This window comes from Desmodus rotundus, chromosome 2 (assembly GCF_022682495.2).
Source record: "Desmodus rotundus isolate HL8 chromosome 2, HLdesRot8A.1, whole genome shotgun sequence".
NCBI lineage: Eukaryota > Metazoa > Chordata > Mammalia > Chiroptera > Phyllostomidae > Desmodus > Desmodus rotundus.
Window position 1 is genome coordinate 202,157,704 of NC_071388.1, and position 26,373 is coordinate 202,184,076.

General features: G+C 45.3%; 1 protein-coding gene across 1 annotated transcript in view; it reads right to left on the minus strand.

Moving 5' to 3' along the window:
• The window catches only part of DNER (delta/notch like EGF repeat containing), a 252,031-nt gene that overhangs the window by 21,984 nt on the left and 203,674 nt on the right, over positions 1-26,373 (minus strand). Inside the window, exons 9-10 of the mRNA XM_053919153.1 lie at positions 11,868-11,990; positions 1,067-1,180 (exon numbers count right to left, since the gene is read on the minus strand). Of these exons, the coding sequence (XP_053775128.1) occupies positions 1,067-1,180; positions 11,868-11,990 (237 nt within the window). The remainder of the gene's footprint in view (positions 1-1,066; positions 1,181-11,867; positions 11,991-26,373) is intronic.

Genomic DNA, 26,373 nt, shown 5'->3' on the forward strand with positions numbered 1-26,373 from the left:
GTGACACAGATAAATAGGAACACAATCAGAAGTTGCTTCTCCCACATCCTGACTGCTGGCATCTTCCCCGGAAGCTTGCATGAGGCTCCCCACAGATGGACTGGGGACCTAGGCGCTGGGACATTCTCCAGGTCTTGGGAGGTGACCACAGTGGCTTAGCAGAGTGGGGAGGGAGCATGCACATTGCTCTCCAGCCAATGACAACATGATTTCCTGCAGCTTAAATACCCATCTGCTTCCCATGGGCTCCTTATAGGTCAGCCTTTTGCAGCTTGTAACCCAGAGTGACTCTGGTGCTTTTGTAGGTTGAGCAAAGCTCTGGAAACAGAGAAGCACCCTACACTGCGTGTTTCAGGACTCCTGGGTCCTGTTGGCAAAGCAGAGGATGGAATCTCTTTCTACCCCAGTGGTCCATGGTTCCTTCTGAGAACTCCCGGAAGCCTGTAAGAAGTAATTTAGAAGGAGTCTGGATCGGAGGGCAGGGATCCCCTAAACAGAAAGGACTCTTCTCATTCAGAGCTCCCTGGCCACCAAGGCTCTTTCTAAACTTGTCCTTGTCCTCCTCACCTGCCTTCCCCTGGGGCCATTTTCTCTCCCCACACCTGTAGCATCCCTACCTTCACTCACAATCAACCCAGAACCTGGAGTGTCCCCAGTACTTCTCACCTCCACCACCATCTCTTTTTATTTTCCAAAATCCGCTCACTTCTCTATCTCTGAGTGAAAATAAACGAGGTGGCTGACTGCAATTGCTACAGAGGACACGTGAGCCTTCCTCCCCCTTCTTCCACTGGCACACACCTTCCAGGTGTTCGAGTAACGGCTCGTTTCTCGTGGTTCAAAGCCACAGCTCCGAAATCGCACCCACTGCTGGTCTCGGCATGCCTACCTACAAGCGCTAATTTCAGAAGAGCCTCGTTGAGCGACAAGCAGTGGATTGTTTTAAACAGGCCTTCCTCTCGGCACTGCCCACCCGTACACTGCAAAGAGGTTCCCGGGTGTTTTAGCAGCGGCAGTCACGGGGATTTTGTGGTAAATGCGAACACTCAGTTCCTGGGTCACTTGCCTGCAAACCCTGGTGCGCAGACACACGTGCCATTCGGGCCTTCACTGTCGCAGGTGCCTCCGTTCAGACAGCTGACGTTAGCGCAGGGGTCCTTGTACAACTCACAGTGTGTCCCTGTGGAGAGAGACACGACAGGGGTGACTCACTTAGGAACCTGCAGCTTCCCTGGCCTTTGAGCCAAGTGTTGGAACATCCTGGAGTGCTGGGGAGGCAGTCTCCTGGTGGCACATGTGTGTCTGTGTGTGCATGTGTGGCTCTGTGTGCACATGTCAGTGTGTGTGTGGATGTGCATCTGTGTCAGTGTGTGCACACATGTGTCTGTGCATGTGTCGGTGTGGACAGGCATGTGGGTATGCATCTCTGTATGTCAGCGTGTGCATGCATGTGTCTCCGTGCATGTGTCAGTGTGGGCAGGCATGTGTGTGTGCCTCTGTGTGTCGGTGCATGTGTGCATGTGTGTGCATGTGTGTGCATGTGTCGGGGTGTGGCCGTGTGTATGTGTGAGCACATGCCCAGTCTTGCCTTTAGATCATTTTAAAGAAGTGCTTCACAAGAAAACACCTTCACTCCCTGCTTACAGGCCCCGCCATAAATAAGTCTTCCATCTGTACTGTCTCTGACCACATGCCCCAAAGCCTGGGGAACACAAAAGTTAAAAGCCTGAAAGATCAAATTTATCACGCACGAATGCTTTCTAAGCCTCTAAAGAAAGAGAAAACAGCCAGGCAGCCTTCCTAAGATAACTACGTAACAAATGAACAGCATCCACCCTGAAGGTGAAGACTGGGATTCAGATATTGAAATGAGCCCCAGCTCCCTGGAGAACTGCGGGAGCGAGAGGGAGCCCCTGGGTGCTCAGACGCCGAAGAACTGGTCGGTTCCCCACATACAAAGTTATCACGTAGTGCACACACCACACCCCAGACCTCTCACTGTGCTGACCGCCTACCTTGATCCTCGCAACAAAACTCTGAGACAAATACTCTCATTCTGCCATTTCTCATTCCGCCATTTCCAGATGAGGAAACTGAGGAAAGGAAGCCAAGCAGGGCTAGTAGGGGAGGGAGCTGGAACCCCAAACCCCAGGCAATCTGAATGGGAGTCTGCTTGTGAAGTGGTTTGCTTGGATTGAGCTCAGACTGGCCATGCAAATATACAAAATTCTAGGTAGCTTAGCACCCGTTTAACAAAAGAGAAGCATTACAAAAATCGTAGTGAAAATAGTAAGTTTCCCATTGATATCTACAAAGGTCTTCAAAGGTGTGCTTGTATGCATGCAAATGCCCAAAGTGGGGCTGAGAGGGAGATAAATTACCTGTAACTTTCACAGTATGTGTTTCTATTGTGTTGTCACTATTTTACAATGAGCATATGTTATTGTATAATTTTATAAAAAGAACTAAAAATGCAACGCTTTTCCAAAGGTAAGGGTTCCTGCTCCTGTTTCAGCGGAGTGCCGAGATGGATGCATGCACTAAGCTGTTTCTCCCATTCTTCACCCTCTAGGGAGGAAGACAAATTACATTGTATTCTGTATAATAATCTATATGATGATATGCTCACCCTTCCCAACGTCTTCACAAAAAAATAAGCATAAAGCACATAGTGACTGAATGGTGTTTACTTGATTTGCTCTTGACTTCATTGTTTAGCTCACATGTTGCAAAAGGGCTACCACGCCCATGACTCACCATCCAGTCACTGAAATGACCCTTGCTGGGATTTTTCTTCTCATTTCTTTCTCAGTGCCTTCAGAAGTAGGGCTCAAGAGAGAGGGAAAAATGTGAGAGGAAATGGAAGGCGAACTGACTGTCTGCATTCCCACTAATGACTTACTTGAGCCCGGTAAAGCATTTTAGAATGGATGGCTTGTTATTTCTTTTCCTCCTTTGCCCCTCATATCCAACCCATGAACCATATTCTGCCAGATGTGTTTCTAAAGGGCCTTTCAGACCTTTGCTTTGTTTTGCTCCCCACAACCACCGCCCAACCCCATGGCCTCGGGCTTGCTGGCCCCTGGGAGCCATGGCCTAGCTCCCTGCCCATCTCCAACGACTTGTGTGAATCTTCAGACTTCCATCATCCTGAACAAACCCAGGAAACTCATGCTAATCTGCAAAACTAAAGTAATTGAAAGATTAAATTATTTATTAGCGCAAAGCTGGTAGTTCTTCACTTGAGATAGAGAGAGAGAATGAGTTAGAGAGAGAGACTTTTTCATCCAGAAGTCTCTATTTCTATTTCAGCTGAGCTTTGCCCAGCGCGAGCTCAACTGAAAGAATGAAACACTAAAGAAGCTTTCCTGCTTCCAACTGTTTATCAAAAAAACAAAGATTCACATATTTACAAGTTCCCCTGAGGCTGACCAATGGGGAATCAGGTGACATAAAAAGGCTTTCAATTGTAACGGGAAATGCAACCACCACCACGGCTCAGAGATTTTCCATGAGCAATCAAGGAGGCTATGTCCTGGGTTTCTAGTGGTACATTAGTCAGTCTCACCTGCTTAATATTAATATAAATAATACATTAACACAAACTACCACATTTTTCAAATAAGGCTGAAGAGCAAAATCTAGGCTAAATATTCAAACATCTTAACTTTAAAAGCCTTCAATAATATAGGTTTGATGAAAACACCCAAGATAATAAGCACTTCCAATCTTTTGGATGGGTGTTTTGGCAATAATTGTATCCCTTGTTATTCCTCTTTTTCAAAAGATAAGAATATTTGGTCTCTTGCGACCCAATGAGAGTTTTCTGGCAGCAAGATCAGACAAGAGCTAATTTTCCCAGAAACACGAGGACTATGCAGCAAGACGGTCTTCAAAGTCCCTGGGGAGTACTCTGGTTGCTCACATTTCTATAGGCTAAGCCTTGCTGATCCTATATAAAACATATTTGTCATAATGCTCAGCTTGATGATTACAGCTGGACAACTATGAGCTAGAAAGCTGAAATAGGGAGAACGAAGAGTCACGCTCACCAGTCCCCACAGGCCCCACGCATGCACACAACACTGAGTCCTGGGCATCGCATGTCCTCCAACGAGGACACCTTCCTTCACCCATGTTCCCAAGCTGTTCATCACCTGGCACATTCTCTCTGACAAAGTCCCGCTCAAACAGCCTTCCTCTGGAAAGCTGAACCTGCTTCTCCCAAGACAGAACACATTCTCCCGCCACTGTGCATTGAGAGCGTGCTGGGTTCACGCAGTTAAACAGTTCACCGAGCTAAACGATGACTCATCAGTCCTCCTGTCTGATCCCCCCCCACCGAGTCTCCGAGGTCCTTTAAAGCAGAGGCTATATCTTAATGTGTGGAAGGAATGATGGGTATCCCACCAGAATCCTGTCCTTTCGGGAGGGGCGATGGTCTGTGTACTTTGGCTGACACACAGGCAGGGCTGCCAGAGGAGGAGAAGCCATTCCAGATCTGCCTCAAAAACACCCTATTTTGTCAGGGAAAACCAGGTCCACACTGCAGACTCAGCCTGCGGAATGACACAGGCATCAGCCATTGGCAAAGGACGCAGCACGCACTGTTACAAAACTTATGTTTAGTCTCAAGCAAAAATAAACTGTAATTCAGTCAAAACTAATAAAAATTCATACTTTTCATATTAAGGAACAGCACAGCAACGTTTCTGAAAAAGATCTCCATTCCAACAGGGCTCTTTGTGGAAGTTAATTTTAGAGTGAAAGGAAACAAAAATTCAGAGAGTCATGTACCACTTATAAATCTCCATTGTCATCACAGTTTAGTCATGAGTAAGATTTTGAAAACAAAAATCATCATTTTTATCTCCAGGAAAAGTAAGCCAGGTAAAGAAAATTAACCTGAAGCCATTCTTTGAACTTGTTATTCTCTTTAACATATCATCTTATATTCAAACATATCCTCCATGAAAACTTTTCTAGTCTTTCTACGCTCACAGAGCTAAACTTTTTCTAAATTATTGAGAAATTACAACTGACATCTCGACCTTAACTTCATTGTTTCTTGTGTGCTTCGGGCTCAGTCTGCTCTTCTGATGAAATAATAGCCTGAAAAAGGAAAAAACTTTGACTTATCCATTTTGCCTCTATCTCATTACAGGATGAGAGGGGTTAGGTACACAAAACATCCCCAAATTCTTATTCCCTGATTACACAGAGGAAGTAATTCTAGCCAACAACAGCAACAACGAAATTCTCATCTTTTCAAGTATAAATTTCTGTAGACTTTAAAAATACACAATTAGATACAATGTGATCAGACAAAGAACTCAGTGGTCTCATTTCTGAGACTCTTCTAACCCCCCCCACTTACCCCCCAAAGCACCAGAAAGTATGATAATTATAGGAATAAAAATATTCATTCAAGAATTATTTACAATAGCCCCACATTAGATGCAACAGGGACTGGATAAATATACCGTAATGAGAACATTGCATAATCATTTAAAATAGAATTAGTAAGACTTCTTAGCAAAACATAGTGTAATGTTAAGTATGAACATAAAAAAACCCCAGAAAATTGTAGGTATACTCAAGTACAACTGTAAAAATGTGGATATTTTTAAAAGGATGGAAACAATACAGATGATTATTCCCCTCGTATTCTGTTATAAAGCAATGAGCTATTTTGCAATTTCTTTTTATGTTATTTTTACAATTAAAAAAGAAGTAATTTTTTCTACCTTTTGTCACCAAAAATTCCAAATGGGTATATCGTTGATCATTTAAGTTTGTTCTGCTAGAAATAAAACTCAATACAAACAGGGCAGTCACTTGACTTTTTGTTAACATGAAATAGTCCCGTCATGAACTAGCTGTGAACTGGATTTGAAGGAAGTGCCAGCATTTTGCTACATCTGAAAGGAGGTTACCCTTGAATCCCTCCAACATTTGCTTCTAACAATTTCACCATCCACAGTGGAAACTTACTGGGAAAATGTTCGAGCTGGTTTCTTCTAATTAGTATGTCAAGCAGCAATTTCAGTTCAAGGCAAGATAGCTACTTAGCATTTGCTTTGTGCAGGCCACCATATCAAAGGCTGCCGAGAATTAAAAGGAAGAGAACTCTATATAGTCACTGCCTTTCACTAAGATATGATTTAGTGGAAGAGAGAAGGAAGTCTGAAGCCAGAAAGAATTGACAACAAGGCTGACTATAATTGTCATAGCAGATACAGAGAAAATGTTGGGAGATTTCAAGGAGGGCAAAGTCACATCTGTTTGGGGATCGGCATTGCAGACAGCGGATGCAGTCAGAGGACTGAATGAGGGCAAAGAGGAGGTGAGAGAAAGGGGCCCATTAGAAAACCTGGGGAGCAACTGCATCCATGGTGTCCGGAGGACTAGGATTAAGCGGGGGGCGGTGCTGGGCATGAGGAGTCAAGGGAGCAGGCACAGAACTGTGGAAGAAAAAGCAGGGACTCAAGTGATCACTGAGGCAAAGGGGCAGGAACTCGGATTTGGAGGCTGGAGAAAAGGGCTTTGTAGATTTCACTGAACAGTCTCCGGTCAAGTCACCACTGAACCCATTTTAGCAGAAGGGTGTGGACAAGATCCAAACTGAAGAGGGTTAAGAAAAGATAAAAATAAAGGTCCCGAACAGGGTGGCCCAGCTGCTTGGGTGTCATCCCGCAAAGTGAAAGGTTACCAGTTCAATTCCCAGGCAAGACACATGCCTGGGTTATAGGCCTGGTCCCTGGTTGGGGGCATGAGAGAGGCAACCAATCGATGTTTTTCTCACACATCGATGTTTCTGTCCCTTTTGTTCTTCCCTTCCCCTCTCTCTAAAAATAAATTTTAAAAATCTTTTTAAAAACATAAAGAAAGGTAAAAATTAAGGAAGTAGAGGTGCCAACGCTAGGGAAACTTGGTTGAATAAGCAGAGGGACTAAGGGGGTGACTGTGCGCCGAGGAGGACACAAAGTCAAGTTGTGTTTTGTTTAATTCATATGGAATTTATTTAGACGGGTGAGAACACTAAGTTTTTCTGTTTAGCCGTCCAATTATTCTAGCACCATTTTTTAAAATCCCTTTTCAGTCACAGCAAGTCTTCTTTAAGAGTCACACATTTTTTATACGCCTATTATGAAAGGCAAGGGATTCTGGACCCTTACCCAGCTTGGGTCAGCTGTCCATGCTTGCCCCTGTAACATGGGAATGTAAGAATAATTGTAGCATTGAATGGGTTTTAATATCTGGCAGAAGTTCCCTTCATTGTTTCCTTCTGCAAAATGCCCTGAGCTACACTTGCCTGACTTCCTATTATAGCCATTCTTTTTAAGAAGTTATGTTCATTCACTTAAGTTTTAAATATAAAACAGTAAAATTCACCACCTAAAAAAATGCACGTGTAAAATGAGTTAAAGTCCCAATCCTCCCCCCAACACACCACCTACCTAAGTTCTAATGCCAGAGGTAGGTACTAATTAGGAATTAAAGCCCACCCATCTGATAGTTTCCTAAGTTCATACATACACCTTCTATGTAAGTATATACCAGGAGAAATGTTTCCGAAAAAGGGAGAGAAGGTCCATTCTTCAAGGAGAGTAAGGCACAGGATCTGTGACTTCTCTCCCCTCACTCACTCTTCCTCTGAATTGGGGAATATGAGTCAGCCCTTTCTGCCTCTCTTTTAATTCCGTGTACACCACCACCCCATCATTCTTAGTTTAGAAGTTCTATTTATTGCTACTTTGCTAGAGTTTACCTTCCTGTTTTTAGCAGCCTTATTTAAACCTAAATCTAAATGTCTCTATAAATATACCAAAATTAAATAATCAACTTACCTGCCCATGGGAATGAGATCTTTAACACACTTGTCTATCTTCCATCTTTCCCACTACCCATCCCCTTTAAAACGTAGATTTGTTTAAAATGATATGAAACTTTAGAGGGGTCACGCCTTTGTATAAGTCCTTCCCCTTGAGCATTAGCTTCTAACCAATAGCATCTTGCAAAAGTTAAGAAAGAGATTTTGAAGATGCAGTTAAGGTCCTAATCAGTTGACTTTGAGTTCATCTTGGGTGGGCCTGGCCTAATCAGATGGGACCTTAAGTGGGAGCAAGCCTCTCCTACAGTGAGGCATGGAAGCAGCAGAAGCCCTCTCTCATAACTGCTGACTTTTCAAGAGGCATGCAATCATCGATTCCACAGCCACAGGACTTGAATTCTACCAACAACATAGGAGAACATGAAAGTTGATCCTTCCCTATTCAAGCCTCAGATAAGAACTCAGCCCAGCCACCATCTCATTCCAGCCTAGTGAGACCCCAGCAGGGAGTCCGTTAAGCTAGGCCTGGACCAACGGGAACTGCCAGATAATAAAAAGGTGATGTTTCAACCCACTACCTTGTAGTAACTCAGTATGAAGCCATACAAACTAATACAGATTTAAACCTGGTTTTTCAAGAGACTTTTCTTCTCCATTAAATTACCATTCACAATCACATCAATATCTTCTACTTAAATTTTTCCCTGCATTTAAAGAAGTCTTCTCAATCCTATTCCTCTTGTTCTCTGCCTCCTGCTATCTGGCTATCTTTGCTCTGATTTAGTTCCATTTTTCTGAGAAAACTTTTAAAAATAATTTTCTTAGAGAAAGTACATGGTGTTAGAGTTTCTCTATCCTTAAATGTACACAATATGTCATTCTCTTGCCCTCGGATACAAATGATCCTTTACCGACCAGTCCTTTTCATTGGAAACTCTGAAACACTTCTTCACTCTTGTTTAGTTTCATTATAGAGAAGAGCAGTCCAATGCTGGTTTGATTCTCTTTCCTTTGTATGTAATTTGTATTCTTTAAAAGAATCTTGTAAAACCCATGCTCTTCATCCTTGGATTTGCAAATTCTACCAGGAAATCCCAAATTGTGCCTCATCTCCTTCACTGATCCTCTGGCACTGAGTAAGCCCATTCTATTAGAAAACTTTAATTTTCTTCCACTCATAGACGTCTTCTTCTAGGAAGAAGTTGATTCTGGCTTTATATCCAAGTGTTCCTCTTCTTCTGGAGCATCCACCATTCAAACGGAAACAAATCTCTTGAATCTTTTCTCCACATTTCCTATCTTTCAACTCATGGTTTCCATTTCCTCTTATTTTTACTTCTATCTGAATTACTTCCTCCTTTTGCTCTCCCAGATCTAAATTAAATTTTGAGTAGTACACATTACTTTTTTCACTTCTTCTCTGGAGTGTCTAGCATTGTTACTTGTTGTTGCAATTTATAGTTCCCAGACTTTTCCCTCTTTGAGTGGTGGGGCCAGACTCCCTGTGCCGGCCAGGAGGGTGGCAATGCCAGGCAGGAAGAGATGACATGGAGGGTTGGCCTCCAGGGCTGGACAGGCCAGCCAACACACAGTCCTAATGGCTAAGGCACAGGGGAGAGGCCTCCCTGTTTTGGGTTCTAGGGGTTCTCTGGGTGTGAACAGGAGAGCATTCTCTCCTAGCTACCCCCCAAAATGAAGGACTGGTTCAGCCCCACTGTGCAGTTCCCTTGGAGGACAGCCAATATCCGTGCAATCATTGCCCTCGGCCCCATAGGGTAACAGTAGCACCTTCACCGCAGGGGCTGCCTTTCCATAAGCTCAGGGATCATCTGGGCTCAGCTGGTCATTGAGTCCTAAGTTCCCCTCACCCCATTGTAAGCAAAGGCTCCCAGCACCTGCACCCTTTCCTGAGAACCCAAATTTTGGGACATGTTCGACATCCCCTGCAGGGCCATCGACTCCTTGAGTCACCTCCTGCAGAGTGGGTAACTGATGGAAGAAGGTCACAGAAAGGCAGAAGGGGGACATTGAGAACATGCATGGAAGGAGTGACCTTGAGCGGGAGGACGAGCAGAAGACCCTCTGACGCGGAAGCGGATCTGGTTTCAGTGGTTATGGTTGCAGAGCAGTTTGGAGGGCGGGACTCTCAAAGGGCAGTTCACAGGCCAGCACAGCAACATCGCCTGAGAACTCACCAGAAACTCAAGTCCTTGATCCCCGCCCCCAGACACACTGAATCAGAAACTCCAGGAGTGAAACCACAAACTGTGTGGATAAGCCCGCTGACAGGCTCTGATGGGAGTGTAAGTGTGAGGATCACGACCGTAGAATGTGAAAAACTAGTTAAGTTTGACAATGTTTACAAATGATAACCTCTCCTTCATGCCACGAAGAGGGAAGTGAAGTCAGTTAGATTCTAAGAATGAGTGATTTAAAGTGGAGCTTTGGGGGAAGCGGAAAAATTTGGGAATACCCATTGAGAAAAACGGAAGGAGGGAGTAAAAGAGTGTAGGGTCACAGCCTGTAAACAGGCGGAGGAGACACTGGTGAGTCACCCCAGGCAACTGTGTTTTTACTTCCTGGTCATGAGGGCCTGAGCAACACCTCCGAAACAGGAGAGGGGGGGCATATTCCCAATATACCCACTTAATGCCTGTGTCATTTATGAAGATGAAATTTGCTTTAGAAAATTCTATTGTAAATTCTCCCATAAACTAAAGAGTTCTGGAATTTTAAATTTTTGAAGTGCACCCCCCACTACCAATTTCATCATTAAAGAATCTCAAAATCTCAGTAAGCATCACTGTCCTTACTTTATAGAGGCAAGATAAAGACTGGTCAGTGGAAGGGATGCGTCCAGGCTCATCAGGAAGCCAGTGGCATGATGGGGATGAGCCACTGAGGACTCCTGATTCGTTGTTCCTTTGCTCTTCTTCCCAGAATTGAATGACTCTCTATTTCTTGATGGCCTGACAGACCTAGAACTCAGAAGCCGTGTGCTTGAACCCAGCACATCGGGCCTTGTGGAAGTTGGTGGAGTTTGCCTCTGAATGGACATCACAGGCCAAAAAAGCATTAGATCTGCCAACCACAAAGCAAAGACTTGGCCCAGCAAAGCCCGTCCACCCAGGGGCTCGATCAAGTTCATCCCTGTAGCCTATACACCCTCGAGGCTCACTGAAAACAAAGGTGGGTGCGTCCAAAGAAAAGCAGCAGTGACAGCGGCCACCACACAAGGTCACCAGGCAGAAGGATGGTATCAATCAAGGAGACAGTGCAGAGAGCAAGAGGTTAAGTGAGGTGGTTATAAATAGAGCCCACACAAGCATTACAAAAATCTAAACCCAGTCCTGAGGTTACGGCTTAGAGAAATGTGGGCAGCCGCTGATAAACAGACCTTCCTGGCGCAGCATTGTCTGAGGGTGTCTGGGCTGCGGGGAAGTCACACCGTCCACCAACTGTGGCCGGAGCTCCCTGGGGAGACAGATTCAAGGGTTCTGGGGACTACGCTGGCCAGGCTCATGAGGAGTATCATTGCCCACCACCTCAAAGGGTTAGAGTGAGGATTTCCCTCCTACCTGGATCATTTAATGAGAATTCACTTATATACTAATACGTGAAATTCCACCTGTGTCCTCCACCAAAAAGCACAGCATCCTGTCTTTGCCCAGCGAGCGCTAAGTTTCCCACGTGCTTCCCTCTCCTGCCGTTTCCACAGCCTTGTCCTCTCATCTATGCCTCACAATCCACTGACCAGCATTCTTTATCCTTGGCTTTTTGCACCTTCCAAAGAGAAGACAGTGAGGATGTAAAAAGGAAAGGACAGCAGAGAGATTTTTTTCAGCTTATCCAGAGGAAATCTGAGACGCACAAATTGGTCTCCTCAGCCCCGACGTAACCCATCCCACAGCCAGTGTTTGATTTTTATTCGAAATGAGTTCATGCTCCAGTGAGAGGTTTATACGTTGACATTGAGAAATGCGTGATGTCACACGCAGCCGCCCTGGCACAACAGGGCCTAAGGGCCACTCACCTTTGTAGTCGGCCAGGCACAGGCACTCGTAGCCGTTAACCAGGTCCCTGCAGGTGGCTGCGTTCAGGCACGGGGCGGAGAGGCACTCGTTGTATTCCTCCTCGCAGTAGAGGCCATGGTAACCTGAGGGACAGAGAGGAAGGACTGCTGTCAAACGTGTCCTGTGTCCACCCGCGCTGGGCCAGCCTGCAAGGAGGGCAGGTGGGGGTTCCCTGAGGAGTGTGGCTCAGACAGGTGGGATTTAGGAGCTGGGTCTCTTTGGGTATAATTGAAATGTAGGTTTCTGGAAGGCTGTGAAGATCACCCTCTTTCATGATCCCGAGAATGAAAGAATTTATCCATTTATCCACCAGATGGGCCCCTGACGAGATTGTGTTCGGTGGTACTGGGGGCCTGGAGATGCAGATACACAAGTGTACCTGCTGTGTGCCACAGTGACAGGGGCAGGACTTCCGGCTCCCCTCAAGGATGCAGTCCACATTTTCCCTCCCATCAATTCGAAAAATAGTATATCTAACTAAAAAGAATTGTATTAAAGGAGAAAAAGGATTGATGCGTTTTCTTTGCTTTGGAAGTCAGGAAAAAAACTCAGCTAAACATGCTTAACTGAAATTCCTGAGGAAATGTGAACTATCTCTGTTAATTCCTTTAAAGTTCTGATTATCTCCATTTTAATACTTTTAATTGTGCTCAAAATTTTAATTATTAAAAATATAATCATAGTAATGAAGAGAAAGAAACCTAGCAATTTCTGAAGTAAAGATGGCTCCTACCGTTCTAATTGCAAAACAGGTGTTTATTCCAAAGGCCAAAAGGACGACATTCTTTGAGATTCACTCATGAATGCTATGCTGTTTTTAACTTTCAAAAACACGTGTCACTGCCAAGTTGCAGTGAAACTGGACCATTTCTGTCTGGCCCTGTCCAAACAATGAGAACATGTGAGTGCTTTCAGAAATCACCCTGCCTGTGCTGGTTCTGCATCCAGATAAGCAGGAAAAATAAACCCTTGCTCAAGTGGGAACTAGAACCCTGAACCTTTTTCCAGCTTTCCGACCCCCCGCCAGCCCTCGAACTCAGAAAGCCCCCACAGGACCTGCCAATGTGGTGGACTGTTTTGCTCCTTGTAAATATCACAAAAGCAGGTTGAGCCCGTGTTGACATTAGTAACAGAGCACTTTTCTAGCATTTGCCATTTCAGTCATTTGTTGAACTGCTTTCCAAATTTAGGAGGTGATAATGCCTCCTTTGAGGAGACCTTGACCTACCTAAGACACATAAACCATGCTTCTCAATTCTTCTACCTCATTGTAGTTTTAGGGAAATACTTCCTATTACTTTTCATCAGATTATTTTCTTCATCTAAATCAGACTTATTCAATTAACCACGATTTTGTCCCCCAGGAGGCTTTGGCAGTTTGGGGACACATTTTTAATCGCCACAACTAGAATTGCTACCGGCATCTAGTGTAAGGACACTGCCAAACACACTCCAATGCCCAGGACGGTGCCCACACCACAGGCCATCCAGCTAAAATGTTAATAGAGCCCGAGGGGCAGACCCTGTTCTAGGTCAGGGCACGGCAAACGTGGTCCACTGGCCAAGCCCCTGCCAGCCTATTTCTGCGCACACCTGTTCACTGGGCCACAGCCACGCCCATCCGGGTATGCACTGCCAATGGCTGCTCTCAAACAATGGTCTCGGAGTGAGTAGTTGCAACAGCGACCATACGTGTGGGCTGCAAAGCCCGAAATGTTCCCTGTCTGCCCCTTACAGAGCAAGCCAGGTGACTCCTGGTCTAGATTCAACAGAAAGTCTTTCTTTTTACAAGAGGTTTGGGTATTAACCCCTTACCAAAGACATGGTTTGCCAACATTTCCTCCCACTCCACAGGTTGACTTTTTGCTCCGCGGATTGCTTCCCTCTCTGCCCAGAAGCTCGTTAGTGTGATAAGCCCCATTTGTCTACTTTTGCTTCTGTTGCTTGAGCTCTTGGGGACATATCCAAGAAATCCTTTGTCCTGAGACCAATGTCCTGAAGGTTTCCTCTATGATTTCTTCTAGGAGTTTCATAGTTTCAGGTCTCTCATGTTTAAGTTTTTAATCCATTTTGAGTTGATTTTTTAAGTGGTATAAGGTAATACAAATGGCCAGTAGGTATATAAAAAGATGCTTAACATCACTAATTATCAGGGAAATGCAAATCAAAACCACAATGGGACATTTCCTCATGCTTGCTAGAATGGCCATTATAAACACATGCGTGTGTGTGTGTAAACAAGCGTTGGCAAAGATGTGGAGAAATTGGAACCCTTGGGCACTGCTGGGGAGAATGTAAAATGGTGTAGCTGCTGTGGAAAACAGTGTGGAGAGTCCTCAAAACCTTAAAACCAGAACTACCATACGATCCACAATCTCACTCCTGCATATTTACCCAAAAGAGTCGAAAAGAGAATCCCAAAGACGTATTTGCATCCCATGTTCACGGCAGCATTACTCACAGAGTAACGGAAAGAGTTGAAAACAACCTAAACGTCCATCAACAGATAAGCCAATAGAGAAAAAGGGTAGATTCCCACAACGGAAAATCATTCGGTCTCAAAAAAAGGAAATCCTGCCACGTACTGTAACCTGGATGAACCTTGAGGCCATATGCTACGGGAAATAAGCCAGTTATAGAAGGACAAACACATCGTAATCCTACTTATATGAGGTATCTAAAGTAATGGAACTCATAGAAGCAGAGTAAATGGTGGCTGGGGGAGAGGGAAACAATGCAGAGTTTCATTTATGCAAAATTAAAACGTCCTAGGGCTCTGCCTTACGACAGCGTGCAAACAGTTGGCAATACTGTACGGTAGACTTAGCATCTGTTAGCAAGGTAGAGGGCGTGTGACGTGGTTTTATTGTGTGTGTCTTCTGGCTTCTTCTCCATGTAAGAAACAATCCCAAGCAGCATCTTTTCAACTGTTTGTGTGTCCTAGCAGATCTTTTAAAAACCAACTTGGAAGGACCACCCATAACCCTATAAGCACTTTGGTCTCTGGATTGAGGTGGTATTTATATAGGCAAAAATCAAAAGACAACTTCATGAAATCATCCATAAGTGGGTTTGCTTTTGAAAAGAGTATCATTGTCTTTTTTTTCTACTAGCAACATGCAAAGCAAATGAGGAAGTTATTTTACAGAGAAATGAAGCTGGTGATGTTTTCCGTCCTTGTGGGGGTGGAAGGAGATAAAGGTTTCATTTTCTAAAACTGTTTCTTCAGAGACAGTAACATTCAAACATCTTTAGGAAAATGTCAAGGCACCCTTTACACTTTGTGCCAAAAAACCTAAATTGGACTGTTTGACTAAAAAGGCCATCCTTCCAAAAGAGAAGGATTCTGTGGAAACGAGGCTGCCACCACTGCTGGTAATTAACTTGGACAAACAAATTAGCTCAGGGCAATATGCCCAGGGTCTAGCAAAATTAACCTGGACCGAAGAATTTTTTAAAAAGAAAGATCAGGGGCATGGGACCAGAGCGGACCCTCCAACGGCACTGATCTTCATCCCCACCACCCTGGCTGGTGCACGGCTTTCTCCTGACTATTCGGCTCCAAGCATGTCCTTGGACTTGACCAAACTTAACAGCCAACTGGATGTGGGAGTGAGAAGGAGTGGTCCACACGGCTGCCATGCTACGGCTGAGTGAGAGAATGGCGCTGCCGTCACCACAAATAGGATGGCCAAAGAAATAACAGCTTTTCAAGGAAGCTGACCAGTTGGACATGTTTAACTTAGGGCTCACTTAGGAAGGTCCAGGTGCAGCTGGAGGGAAAAAGTGAACTTTAATGGCATAGAAACAGCATTTTGGGAGTTAGCTGCCTAGAAGTGTTAAAGTTTTCATCCAAAAAAAAACAAACACAAAACAAAAAACATGGAGAGGAGAAAAGAAGCGACCGCAGTCAGATCTCCATGGCTGGGCAATGGGAGAACAAGAAGCCAGATCAGGACGCTGGGGAGGGATGGAGCAAAGTAGAAGAAAGAAAACCAAGGAGGGCTGGCTCACAGTGTCAAAGGTCATGGAGAGTGAGAATAACAAGTGGAGGATGAGACTGGGAGGTCACTGGCGACCTTCAAACCATGGCTATTGGTGGGGGCTGTACTGGCCTTCTGAGGGTGCTTTGGAGACTGGCCAGGGGGACGGGTGATTATCACAATGATTGTAGAGTTAGTTCTACTGGAATTCAGCTGGTGTGGGTCAAACATATTAAACATTATGCAATGCTAGAATCCCCTGCCCAACAAATAATGCCTGGTGTCCTCACAACTTCGGACTGTCCCGTTGGGCATCCATACAGGCGAAAGCCCTGTTGATAAACTTCCAGGTCTGAAACCTAAATGCTTTACATGTACAGCACAGTTTTTAAGATATACTGAGTTTTCCTAGAACATAACTACTGGGTACATCGAGAGAAGGCTGCAGAGAGACTTGTTCACCGTTATGGAAAATCTCTTCATAACAGCAACAGAGGAGTGGAAGTCACCAATAAAGCACACCTGAACCCATAAACAAAACAAAACAAAAATCACTCGTCAGATAATTTTCTGACAGTACCATCCAGAGTAGCTTCCCCACCAGTTACTCATCACGACGCTCCATGGATTTCCATCATAGCACACAGAACTGTCTGAAACCATATTTCTAACTTAGTCCTTTACTGGATTATGATTTCTCTCCCTCCTCTAGAATAGAGGCTTGAAGACAGAGGCCATAACTTCTGTGTTTACAGCTGTACCCACAGTATCTGGTACAGAAAAGATGCTCAAATAATAGTGGTTGAATCAGCAACCAAAATGTTGTTGATTGAATCAACACACAGTTAAGATGGGCCCATGATGTTCGTGGAGCCTCCAGGTACCATGGGTACAAAGCTAAATGGCAAAGTCTTCACCTGCAAAAACTATAGAGTCTAATAGCAAGTTAGTGGCAGCCGCTTATATCAGGCTGTCTGTGTGTGTTAACTTGTTCAAGTCCCACAACAACCCAACATGATGGCATGACTAGTCCCACTTCATACATGAGGAATTAAGAGTCAGAGAGGTAAAGAAACTTGCTCAAGACCACACAGTTGACCCTGTGTGTTCTTCCTACTTTCCCAGGTTGTCCTCAAAAATGCATTGCTAGTGTATTAGTTTCCTGGGACTGCCACATCAAAATAGTACAGACTGGGAGGCTTAAACAACAAACGTTTATTTTCTCACAGTTCTGGAGGCTGGAAGTCATAGGTCAAGGTGTCAGGAGGTTTGGTTTCCCCTGAGGCCTCTGTCCTTGGCTTGCTGATGGCAACCTCTTAGCCGTGACCTCACATGGCTTTTCTCTGTGGGCACACCTCCCTGATCGTCCACCATATGGTTATACAATACCAGTCATACTGGATTAGAATACCATCCTCATGACCTCGTTGGATTTTAATTACGTCTATAAAGTCTCTATCTCCAAATATAGTCATATCGGGGTTTACTGTTTCAACATATGAATTTGGGGAAGATACGATTCCGCACATGACGGAATCAGGAGTTCTCAACTGCCGCACTATTCACATGTCAGCCTGGACCATTCTCTGTGGCTGGGAGCCGTCCTGTGTATTGTAAGATGGAAAGCGGTATCCCTGGCCTCTGCCCGGTAGGTTCTAGTAGCATCATCGCACCCCAGCCAGGACAGACAAAAACGCTGCCAGGTGTTGCCATGTGTCTGCTAGAGGACAAAAACCCCCTTTGGAGAACCACTGTCCTCGATTCATTTTATAACATGTTGGCAACTTGAGGAAAGTTGAGGATGCGCAGGTTTGTGAAGCAAGAGAGTGAATTCACCGAGAAAAGGGATTTCCAGGCAGAGCCGAGGGGCCATCTGTTATTGTGGGTTTAATGTCATACCAGCACATGGGCGACTCTCTTCAGCCGTGCTGTCCGGCAGAAATAGCAGGCACTCAGTTCAGCTGGGACCAGGGACACACCAAAGGGATGGGATCCAGAGAGGAGAGAGCAAAGAGATCCCCGCTCCTGGGGATTTCTGAGCTACAGAGAACCCTGTTGAATGTTCTGCCATGAGGCTGGCACACCTCTGTGTCCTGGGAAGACGAAGGTCCCACATGATCGACCGACTCAACCTATGCACAGTGAGCCAGGCTTCCACGCCAGGTCCGAGGTCTCCCAGAGCACGAGGGCTGCCCCCAGGTGTCAGGAGACCCTTGATTGAGACAGGCTCCTCTGGCCGCACTCTGGGTTTACTCCAGAGCTCCTGCTTCCCCTCGCCGGTCACATCCCACACTGGAGAACCCCAAACTCCAGGACTCTGGCTCTAGCCACACTGTTACACTCTGTGTAACAAACTGAGACAAGTTATCATTTGTATCACCACTGGGGCCTCCCTGGGCTCCCTGCTGCTCCGGGAAAAGCAAGAGAGCAGGACCTTCCAAAACACACAGGTGATGTCCAGGCCACACAGCTCACTCCCCTGGTACAGACCTAACTCCGCAAGAGTGACTGTGAAGCACTGGGCAGGGGGAAGGAGGGGATCGTTTGTTTTGTTTAAGATCTTATGAGAAAAGCTGTTTAATTAATTAATTAAACAATCAGATAGGTGGGGAGAAGATGCACAGTTCCTTTAAGGCTATGTTGCAACTCAAAGGATGTTTTCCCCCCGCACTTCAGGTTGAACAGATCCAATGTGGAAACCCAAGACCCGCTGATTCAAGTCTAGGCCAGTTCCTGGGAACACAGTCACTAAAGATGTGGACAAAGTGAAAGTAGAGCCATTATAATATCATGGTTGTCTGTGAGCTTTCAAAGTCTGGCTACACTTGTTGATCGCCATAGGGCCCTTCAGCACTGCGGCATCTCAGGCAGCGCATTCATTTTACTGAACAGAGAGCTCTGCTGCAGAGGAAACCTGTGTGTGTGTGTGTGTGTGTGTGTGTCCGTGTGTCCATCTATTCCTCTCCTTGCAGGGATATTCACAACAGGAATCTTTTTAAGAACAGGAAAAGAAATGCAGCATGCATGCCTGCTCACATCAATCCTCACATGAATTAACAGATTAATTAGTGCTCAGATGCTCTGCTCTAAACAGACCTGCTGTGTTGAGATCTTGAAGACTTCCGTGGAGTAGCTGCGCTCTCCTGTTACACACGTGCATGCACGCATGCACACTCCGACAAAACAGATAAACCACCTGCGAACACGAGGTGGCCGCTGTGTAAGTGACCACAGAGCCTTAGTTGGTGCAAGGGGGTGGGGGGCGGTGACTGTCCATGCTGCTTTCGCTCCCTGATCTCTCACCCTTCCATTGTGGGGGGCACTGTGGCCCAGGGGGAAGTGGATGTGAAATGACCCAAGTCAGTCAATGTTTCCATTGTTGGGGTCCTCATAAACATCACATTAAAAGGACGGTAAAATAAAGGCTAACGTAAAGTTTTAGGTTCTCCAACCTCCCAGTATTCCTGTGTTACTCAGCCATCTACACATTCTACGCCCTGGCCTGGGCTGCCGAAAGGACAGACAATGGAGAACTGCTGCTGAGTCCTATCCCGACCCTTCATTCAACGAGTCTCCCTCCTCCATCACCTCGAAGACCTGCTGCCTTTGCCAGTCACGTGAGAAGGTGGCGAGCCCCTGGGTCTCCTGGTTGCCTCCTTGGGAGATTCATTCTTTAATTCAGCAGACAGTTGTTAAATGCCTGTGACGTGCCAGGCACTGTGCCAATCTCTGGGTCTCTAAGGCTGTGTGAAGACAGGCATAATGCCTCTACTCAGGCCGTTGAAAGGAGAAAGATGCCAGACAATCATCCAAATGAATGTAAGATCCCAAATAAATTTGCCCTCAGAACAAGGTTGCAAACTAGTTCCATGAACAAAATCAATCTCTTCATATGATCGTTTAGCCTCGTCCCATAAATGTCCTTTTTTCAGGATGCTTTTGACCACTAGAGGGTGGCTTCTCCCTATGCTCTATACGAGCTAAAAAAAAGGGGGAGTGAGGGAATGTTACTCAGGAGTTTAGCAAAGGATATACGTGTTTAAATACAAAGCTGTGTTTTACAAAAGGGAAATATATGGCACCAGGGATGCAAATACATAAAGAAGAAATGTCACTTCCTTTCGCAATAAAACTTAATGTTCATATTATTTGTTTACAGCTTACAAAAAAATTCACCTTTAAACATATCACAGCTGCAGTTACAAATGTCCGTTATAAAGCCAGCCTTTCTTACTAGTTCTATAAAAATGACCCTAAAAGTGCAAATGCTTGCAACACCACGACTAAAGATTAAGTATGATGACAAGACAATATTTCACACCTTGACTTTAAAGATTACTGTGGATGTGTGTTTGTGTACGAACAACAAGTAAAAATGCTTTAATGAAATAACCCAAAGCTCAACAGACTACCTGGCGTGTTACCCAGTTATCACAAAGTATTCCCTTGAGGGGTTCGCCCTGGAAAGGGCCTGTGTCTGTGTTCATCCCCCAAGGCCAGCAGTTCTCAGTGTCGTCCGCAGTCCGGCAGCATCAGCATCACCAGGGACCTTGTTAGAAATGCAAGTTCCCAGGCTCCGCCCATGACCTACTGAATCAGACACCGTGGGTGGGGCCTGGATCTCAGATTTAATAACCCTCTCCCTGATTCTGACACACACTTACATCTGAGCTATGGACTGGCAAAAAAGGCAACATCTCCCACAACTGCTGATTCTCGGAAATACAGGAAATGGGTAGGAGTTACCTGTGGCAAGTGCTAGAGTCGGCTGGTAATGTTTCCATCAGCCAGGGTGTCCCCTCAGCATATCAATAGGCCTACGGTAAAACTCGCAGTCAGAACACAGGCACCCATATGTAAATAAACCAACGGTGAAGCATAGAGACAACGACCTACCTGCCACAGACACACAGACTGAATGAAACAACACGCCTCTGGGGTGGGGTTTGCTTAAGGGAAAAAAAGCAATGCAAACAAATCTCAAATTGACAGCCAATGCTAAATTTGAAACAGAAGGCCAAAATGAGGAAAGGTAAGGGTATGGAAGTGACATTTATAATCTGAGGACTGCAAGTCACAGACGCCTACTGAGACCAGGGAGGAGGACGTTTAAATTCGGATTAGTGGGCACAGTTTTTCCCCGCTGCTCTGATCCAGCTTCCTTGATCCCCGGGAACCACATTTCAGCTGCAAGGAAAACCATCCGAGAACGGCAGATGGAGCTCATAGAGCAGAGAGAAGGACGGTGGTGCCAGGGCTGGCAGTGGGGAAGTGGGGAGACATTGGTCAGGACACAAACTTCCAGTTTTAGGGTGAGTGTGTTCTGTGGATCTAATGTACAGAATGGTGGTTACAGTTAATAGTGCTGTGTTATATACCAGAAAACTGCTGAGAGTGTGAATCCTAAATGTTCTCACCACAGAAAACAAATGGTAATTATAGAAGTGTTGCCCCAGCTGGTGTGGCTCAGTGGATTGAGCACCAGCCTGAGAACCGAAAGGTTGCTGGTTCGATTCCCAGTCAGGGTACATGGCTGGGTTGTGGTCCAGGTCCCTGGTGCAGGGTGCACAAGAGGCAACCACTCATTGATGTTCCTCTCTTTCTCTTGCTCCCTCCCTTCCCTTTCTCTAAAAATAAATAAATAAAATCTTTAAAAAAAAGAAGTATTAACTAACGCTCTGGCAGTAATCATTTTACAATGTGTAAGTCTATCAACACGTACACCTTAACAATGTTACGTGCCAATTATTTCTCAATAAATCGGGGAATTATTTTTTAATTTCTGAAAACAATTTTAAATACTAGACAATCTACAATAATAATCTTCACAAACCAACAGCTGAGAAACACGGCCTGACAAAGTTGTGCTGCTTCCATTGATGAAAGGCAGCTTCACAAACACAGCGTTACCAGAGTACGTGTGTGATGGAAAACAAAGCACTGTGGTCGGGGTTCTTCCTGAAGTTGGGGTGTGTGAAATGTGCGATGCGGACCAGATTTCCACCCCCCGCCACCGGGTGTATTTACTTGCACCCTGACGTCTCCAACCTCACATTAGTCACTGCCACCCTCGAGTACATATGCCGAATCCGAAAGACTGTTCTGCGCCAGGGACAGCTCTGCTGGTCGCTCGGGGCAGTTTTAGAAGCACATGCCTTTCACTTGACAACCACCCTGAAGGGCTATAAACTCACAAGGGCTGAAGCTGACTCTTAGTCAGGACTTCAGCTAAAGCTGACATAACCAGCAGCACTGTACCTCGAGGCAACTGCATTACCTCGATAACTGAGGGAAAATTTCAAAATGCAAATAAATTGGACTCAGAACTCAAATATTTCAGTAAGTCCCAAATTCTGTTCCTATTGCCTCTATTGAATAAATATTAAAGATGCCTAAAAATAAGATATTTATTCATTTAAGAGGTCACAATGCAGCAGAAAATCAAAAGTGTGTGTCTTCTTTGGTGACTTAAGATCTTAGTGTACTATGTACGTTAATAATCTAAAGTGGAAAATGAAACTTCTTTGAAATAACGCAACGACGAGGCTCGATCTACACAGAATTATGAAGTGAGAAAAACCGTTGTCTTGTAAACATTCCTTATCATTTTAGTAGCAAGTACGACAGAGCTGCATCGCTTTTTCCTTAAGCATCTGACCACACAGCTTTTGTTTTTCAACTTCCCTTCTCCTCTGTTTGCCCATATGTGCATATATGTATATGTGTGTATGCACGCACGTGTGTGTGTGTGTGTACAAACTCATTCACATTCTTCACGTATTTAGGTTTAAGGTGGTGGACAAAATATGGCCACAAATTCTTTGTAGCTCCTCCCATCAAAAAATAGAGTCTATGGGCTTGGCCCTGCAACTTGCTTGTGCCAATGAGACATTAGCAAACATAAAAGAAGAAGACTCTTTTTAAAGATGCATGTGCAGAAAAAAATACAATTAAAAACATGTGTGCTTTGGCTCTTGTCTTTTCTTACTGCTGTTGGAATCCAGATTCCGTGTGAAGAACACTGGACCGGCCTTCTGGAGGACGAGAGGTGTGTGGCCCAGCTGTCCCCATCACTCCAGCCAACTACTAGCCATGTGAGTGAGGTCGTCCGGGACCAGCCAGTACCTGGCTGACCACAAAAGCTAAAGTGAGTTCACCCGACTCCACAGGGAGCAGAGAAGGTACAGCCCAGGTAAGCGCTGCCCAAATTATCAACCACAGAATTATAAGCAATAAATGGTTGTATTAAGCCACTAAGTTTTAGAGTGGTTTGTTACATAGCTACAACTAACTGATTGCAAGGTTTAATGACGAGAGACAATGTCTGACCTAAAGGAATAAAACCACAGACAAACTTTCAGGCATCAGAGAACTAGAAGGGAAGATGTTTTTAGGGGATGGCAAATAAAGGGGACTCATCCCCAAATTCTACTGCCAGGCACAGCATATTCCTTACTTTCAGCTGGCTGATCTACACCTTCAGAAACCATCTGGTGGAGAAAACAATGAAACATGATCCTGGTAATTATCAACATGTTATTAACACTTCCGTCCAAACGGCTAAGGATCTGATCTAGGCAACCCCCATAAAGCCAACGGGGTTGTAAATGGAGCAGTGTGACATTTTGTCCTGAGGCACTGGTGACGCGCAACAGGACATGCTGTTCTACAGACTCAGTAAGTGCTTTGAGGTGACAGTGTCCTGGAATTCAAAAAGAGGTCATGTATCAATGTGCTTCAAGCAAACCTAAGAGCTCTGAATCTTCATCAGAACGGAGGCAATTTTATACCAGCATCCAGTATATGCACCAAATTTCATTGTGTGCTTTCAAATTGAAAATTAATGGCCATGGTTTTTATAATGGGAGAAATGTAGGGCATCGTCCCCAGGTTTTTATACAAATCCAAACCAATGAAGAATTTAAAGCACACGGAAGGCTAGAAGGCCAGGAGAAAAGCGGAACACGCAGACAAAGCTCCTTACTGGATGTCTAACCGGGCCTCGGGGTGCAGGTCACCCCCAGTCACAATTTAGCTCAGACATCACCTGCAACAGCACATTGTCTTAGGGTTTCCTTCCACCTCTGGGGGCTGAGGCCCAGCAGGTCACTGACGCTGAGCCAGTCTTGTGGGCAGGAGTCGCACAGCAAGGGGAGGAGAACATCAGAGCTATCTCAAGGAAGTGAACTAAAAAGCACAAAAGCCAAATCTGAAGAGGAGAGACTGTTCCGGGGACATCACCAGGGTCAGGTGAAAAGAAACAGCATCAGTGAAGTCCATGATCTACAATAATCAACGTGGGGGACTTTCACAGATTCAGGAGATAAGAAAAAAGATAAAACTGGTACGAGGCACTAAAGACCCCGGAAGGGAAAGCACCTATCCAAAGAGACTGCCTGAGCTGAAGGGTGACACGTCTGCCATGTGGCTGTGTGTGCATTTCTCATCTGAGTCATAAAAGAAGCACTTGCTTTCATTGGGTGCATCCAGCAGGCACCAGATCAGATGAAACCCTAAGTTTCCATCACAGGTCACCCTCAGCATCAATTTCAAAGCAGCTGAAGCTACAGTGAAACAAGCAGAAGGGGCCCCCTACCCACAGGCAGTTCAGTTTCCTCGGAAGTGATGCTTCTCCGCGCTGGGAAGTAAGAAACTGTTGGTCAAGAGCCACTCACTGGACCACAACCAAAGCCGCTCTCCAAACCTGGCTTTGAGGTGTCCACCAAGAGACCCCTCTCAGGAGCTGTGCCAAGGCAAGAGGAGTGTGGAAGGTTCTTCCGGTGATTGGCTCGAACATAAGTGAGCATCCAAGTTCACATGCAACTTGGGGGCCACAACTAGGCTTCTGCTAAGTCCAGCCTATGGGTCAAGAGCATTACTGCTGGGCAAATCTAGGTCACATGTAGGGTTCTATCACCTCTACCTCCTTCGATAAAAAATAAAAGTACTAATACCTGGGATTAAGTTAGAGAAAATATTTGTCAAGGGTTTGGCGCAGAGTCTAAAGGTGGGAAGTTCTCATAGATGGAAGCTACTCAGTGCATTACCTGGGTCAACAGAGCTGAACCATTGTCTTGGTGAACCTCAATTTAATGCGTTCATTCAAGGTAGCTATGCAGACAACTACCACTTAGAAAATCCAGTGAAATGTTCCATTTTTCAGCCAGTTATTTATCTCTGGTGAGTCACAGTCACAATTCGACCCCATTTCCTGTTGGCTCTCAATGGCCATGAATATTGATCCTACCTCTAGACCAACTCCAACCTTGAACTTCACAAGAAAAGAACTGGAGCACAGATTGATTAATTTCTCAGTGGTCTTCCCCAGGAAAAGGGAGTATCTGGCACTGGCACCATCCTCTTAGAGATTACAAAGGCCATGAACACATGCATCATCCCATTTGAGCTTTGTTGCATTTTCCCCCATTTTAAAGATGAGAAAACTAAGGCTAACAGAGGCCGATTGCACGGCTGTCCCAGGGATACAGCTGGGACTGAACTTCCGCTCTTCTTAACTCTCAGCCCAGGCCCCTATCACCTAGGCAGGAGGCAAGGCACGCCAATTGCTGATCTAAATTCCATACTCCCAGACATTCTCAGGGAGCTGAAAAATGTGGGCCAGAGGATCGTGATAATTTCCAACCACAAAACAAACGAAAAGTCAATGGCTTAGTTCCAAAATAGTTTTAACTAAGTCCCCACCTGACCTCCATGGCCATGAGCTTAATGAGAATTTCCCCAAATTGGGCACTGCCAGGTCCTTCAAACAGAGCCGTCCCCAGAAACGCTCTGGTTAGTGATGTCAGCGGTTCACAGCTGCCATTTCTGACCTTCCTTCCAGGTAAGCTGATGTAAAATGATTTGCTCATGGACTATTCTACCTCCTACTGCCAGTAGGTAAATCTCATACCTTTTTAACCATTCAGCCAAGAATGAATTCTGAATGATTTGCATTTTAAGGGGAAGCCAGGAGCAGTGGGAGCAGAGGGAGCAGAAATCCCTTATAATTAAAGGCAAATTCATTAACACTTTCATACATATGGATTAGCCATTTAAAGCAAGGTTTAAAAAGCAGCCTTGTGAATAGATTTTTAATGTTAGGAATCTCATAAAAATTCCACGTGCTGCACCAGCAAGTGCCCTTGACTCATTACTAGTGTCCTTCTCCCCTGCAGACGAACCCCTCAGGTCACTGGCCTGAACAAGGTGAAGACCACAGATTCCCCCCAATGTAGATTCCAAACAAAATGGAGAGGAAGGAAGCGGTTGTGAATAGCATCAGGACAGGTCCTTGGGTGTCTGGCGCAGCTCCCCACCTGCTGCCACTCCTCGCACACTGGGCAGCGCCCTCGGCTTCTCCTCACCTTTCATCCCACCCACCTCCCTGGCACTGCCCCTCCCAGGACCGTCCCAACTCAGGGCCGCCTCCTCCAACCTCTCCTGCTGGTGCTTCTAGCCCCCACCTCAATGCAAGAACTCTCCA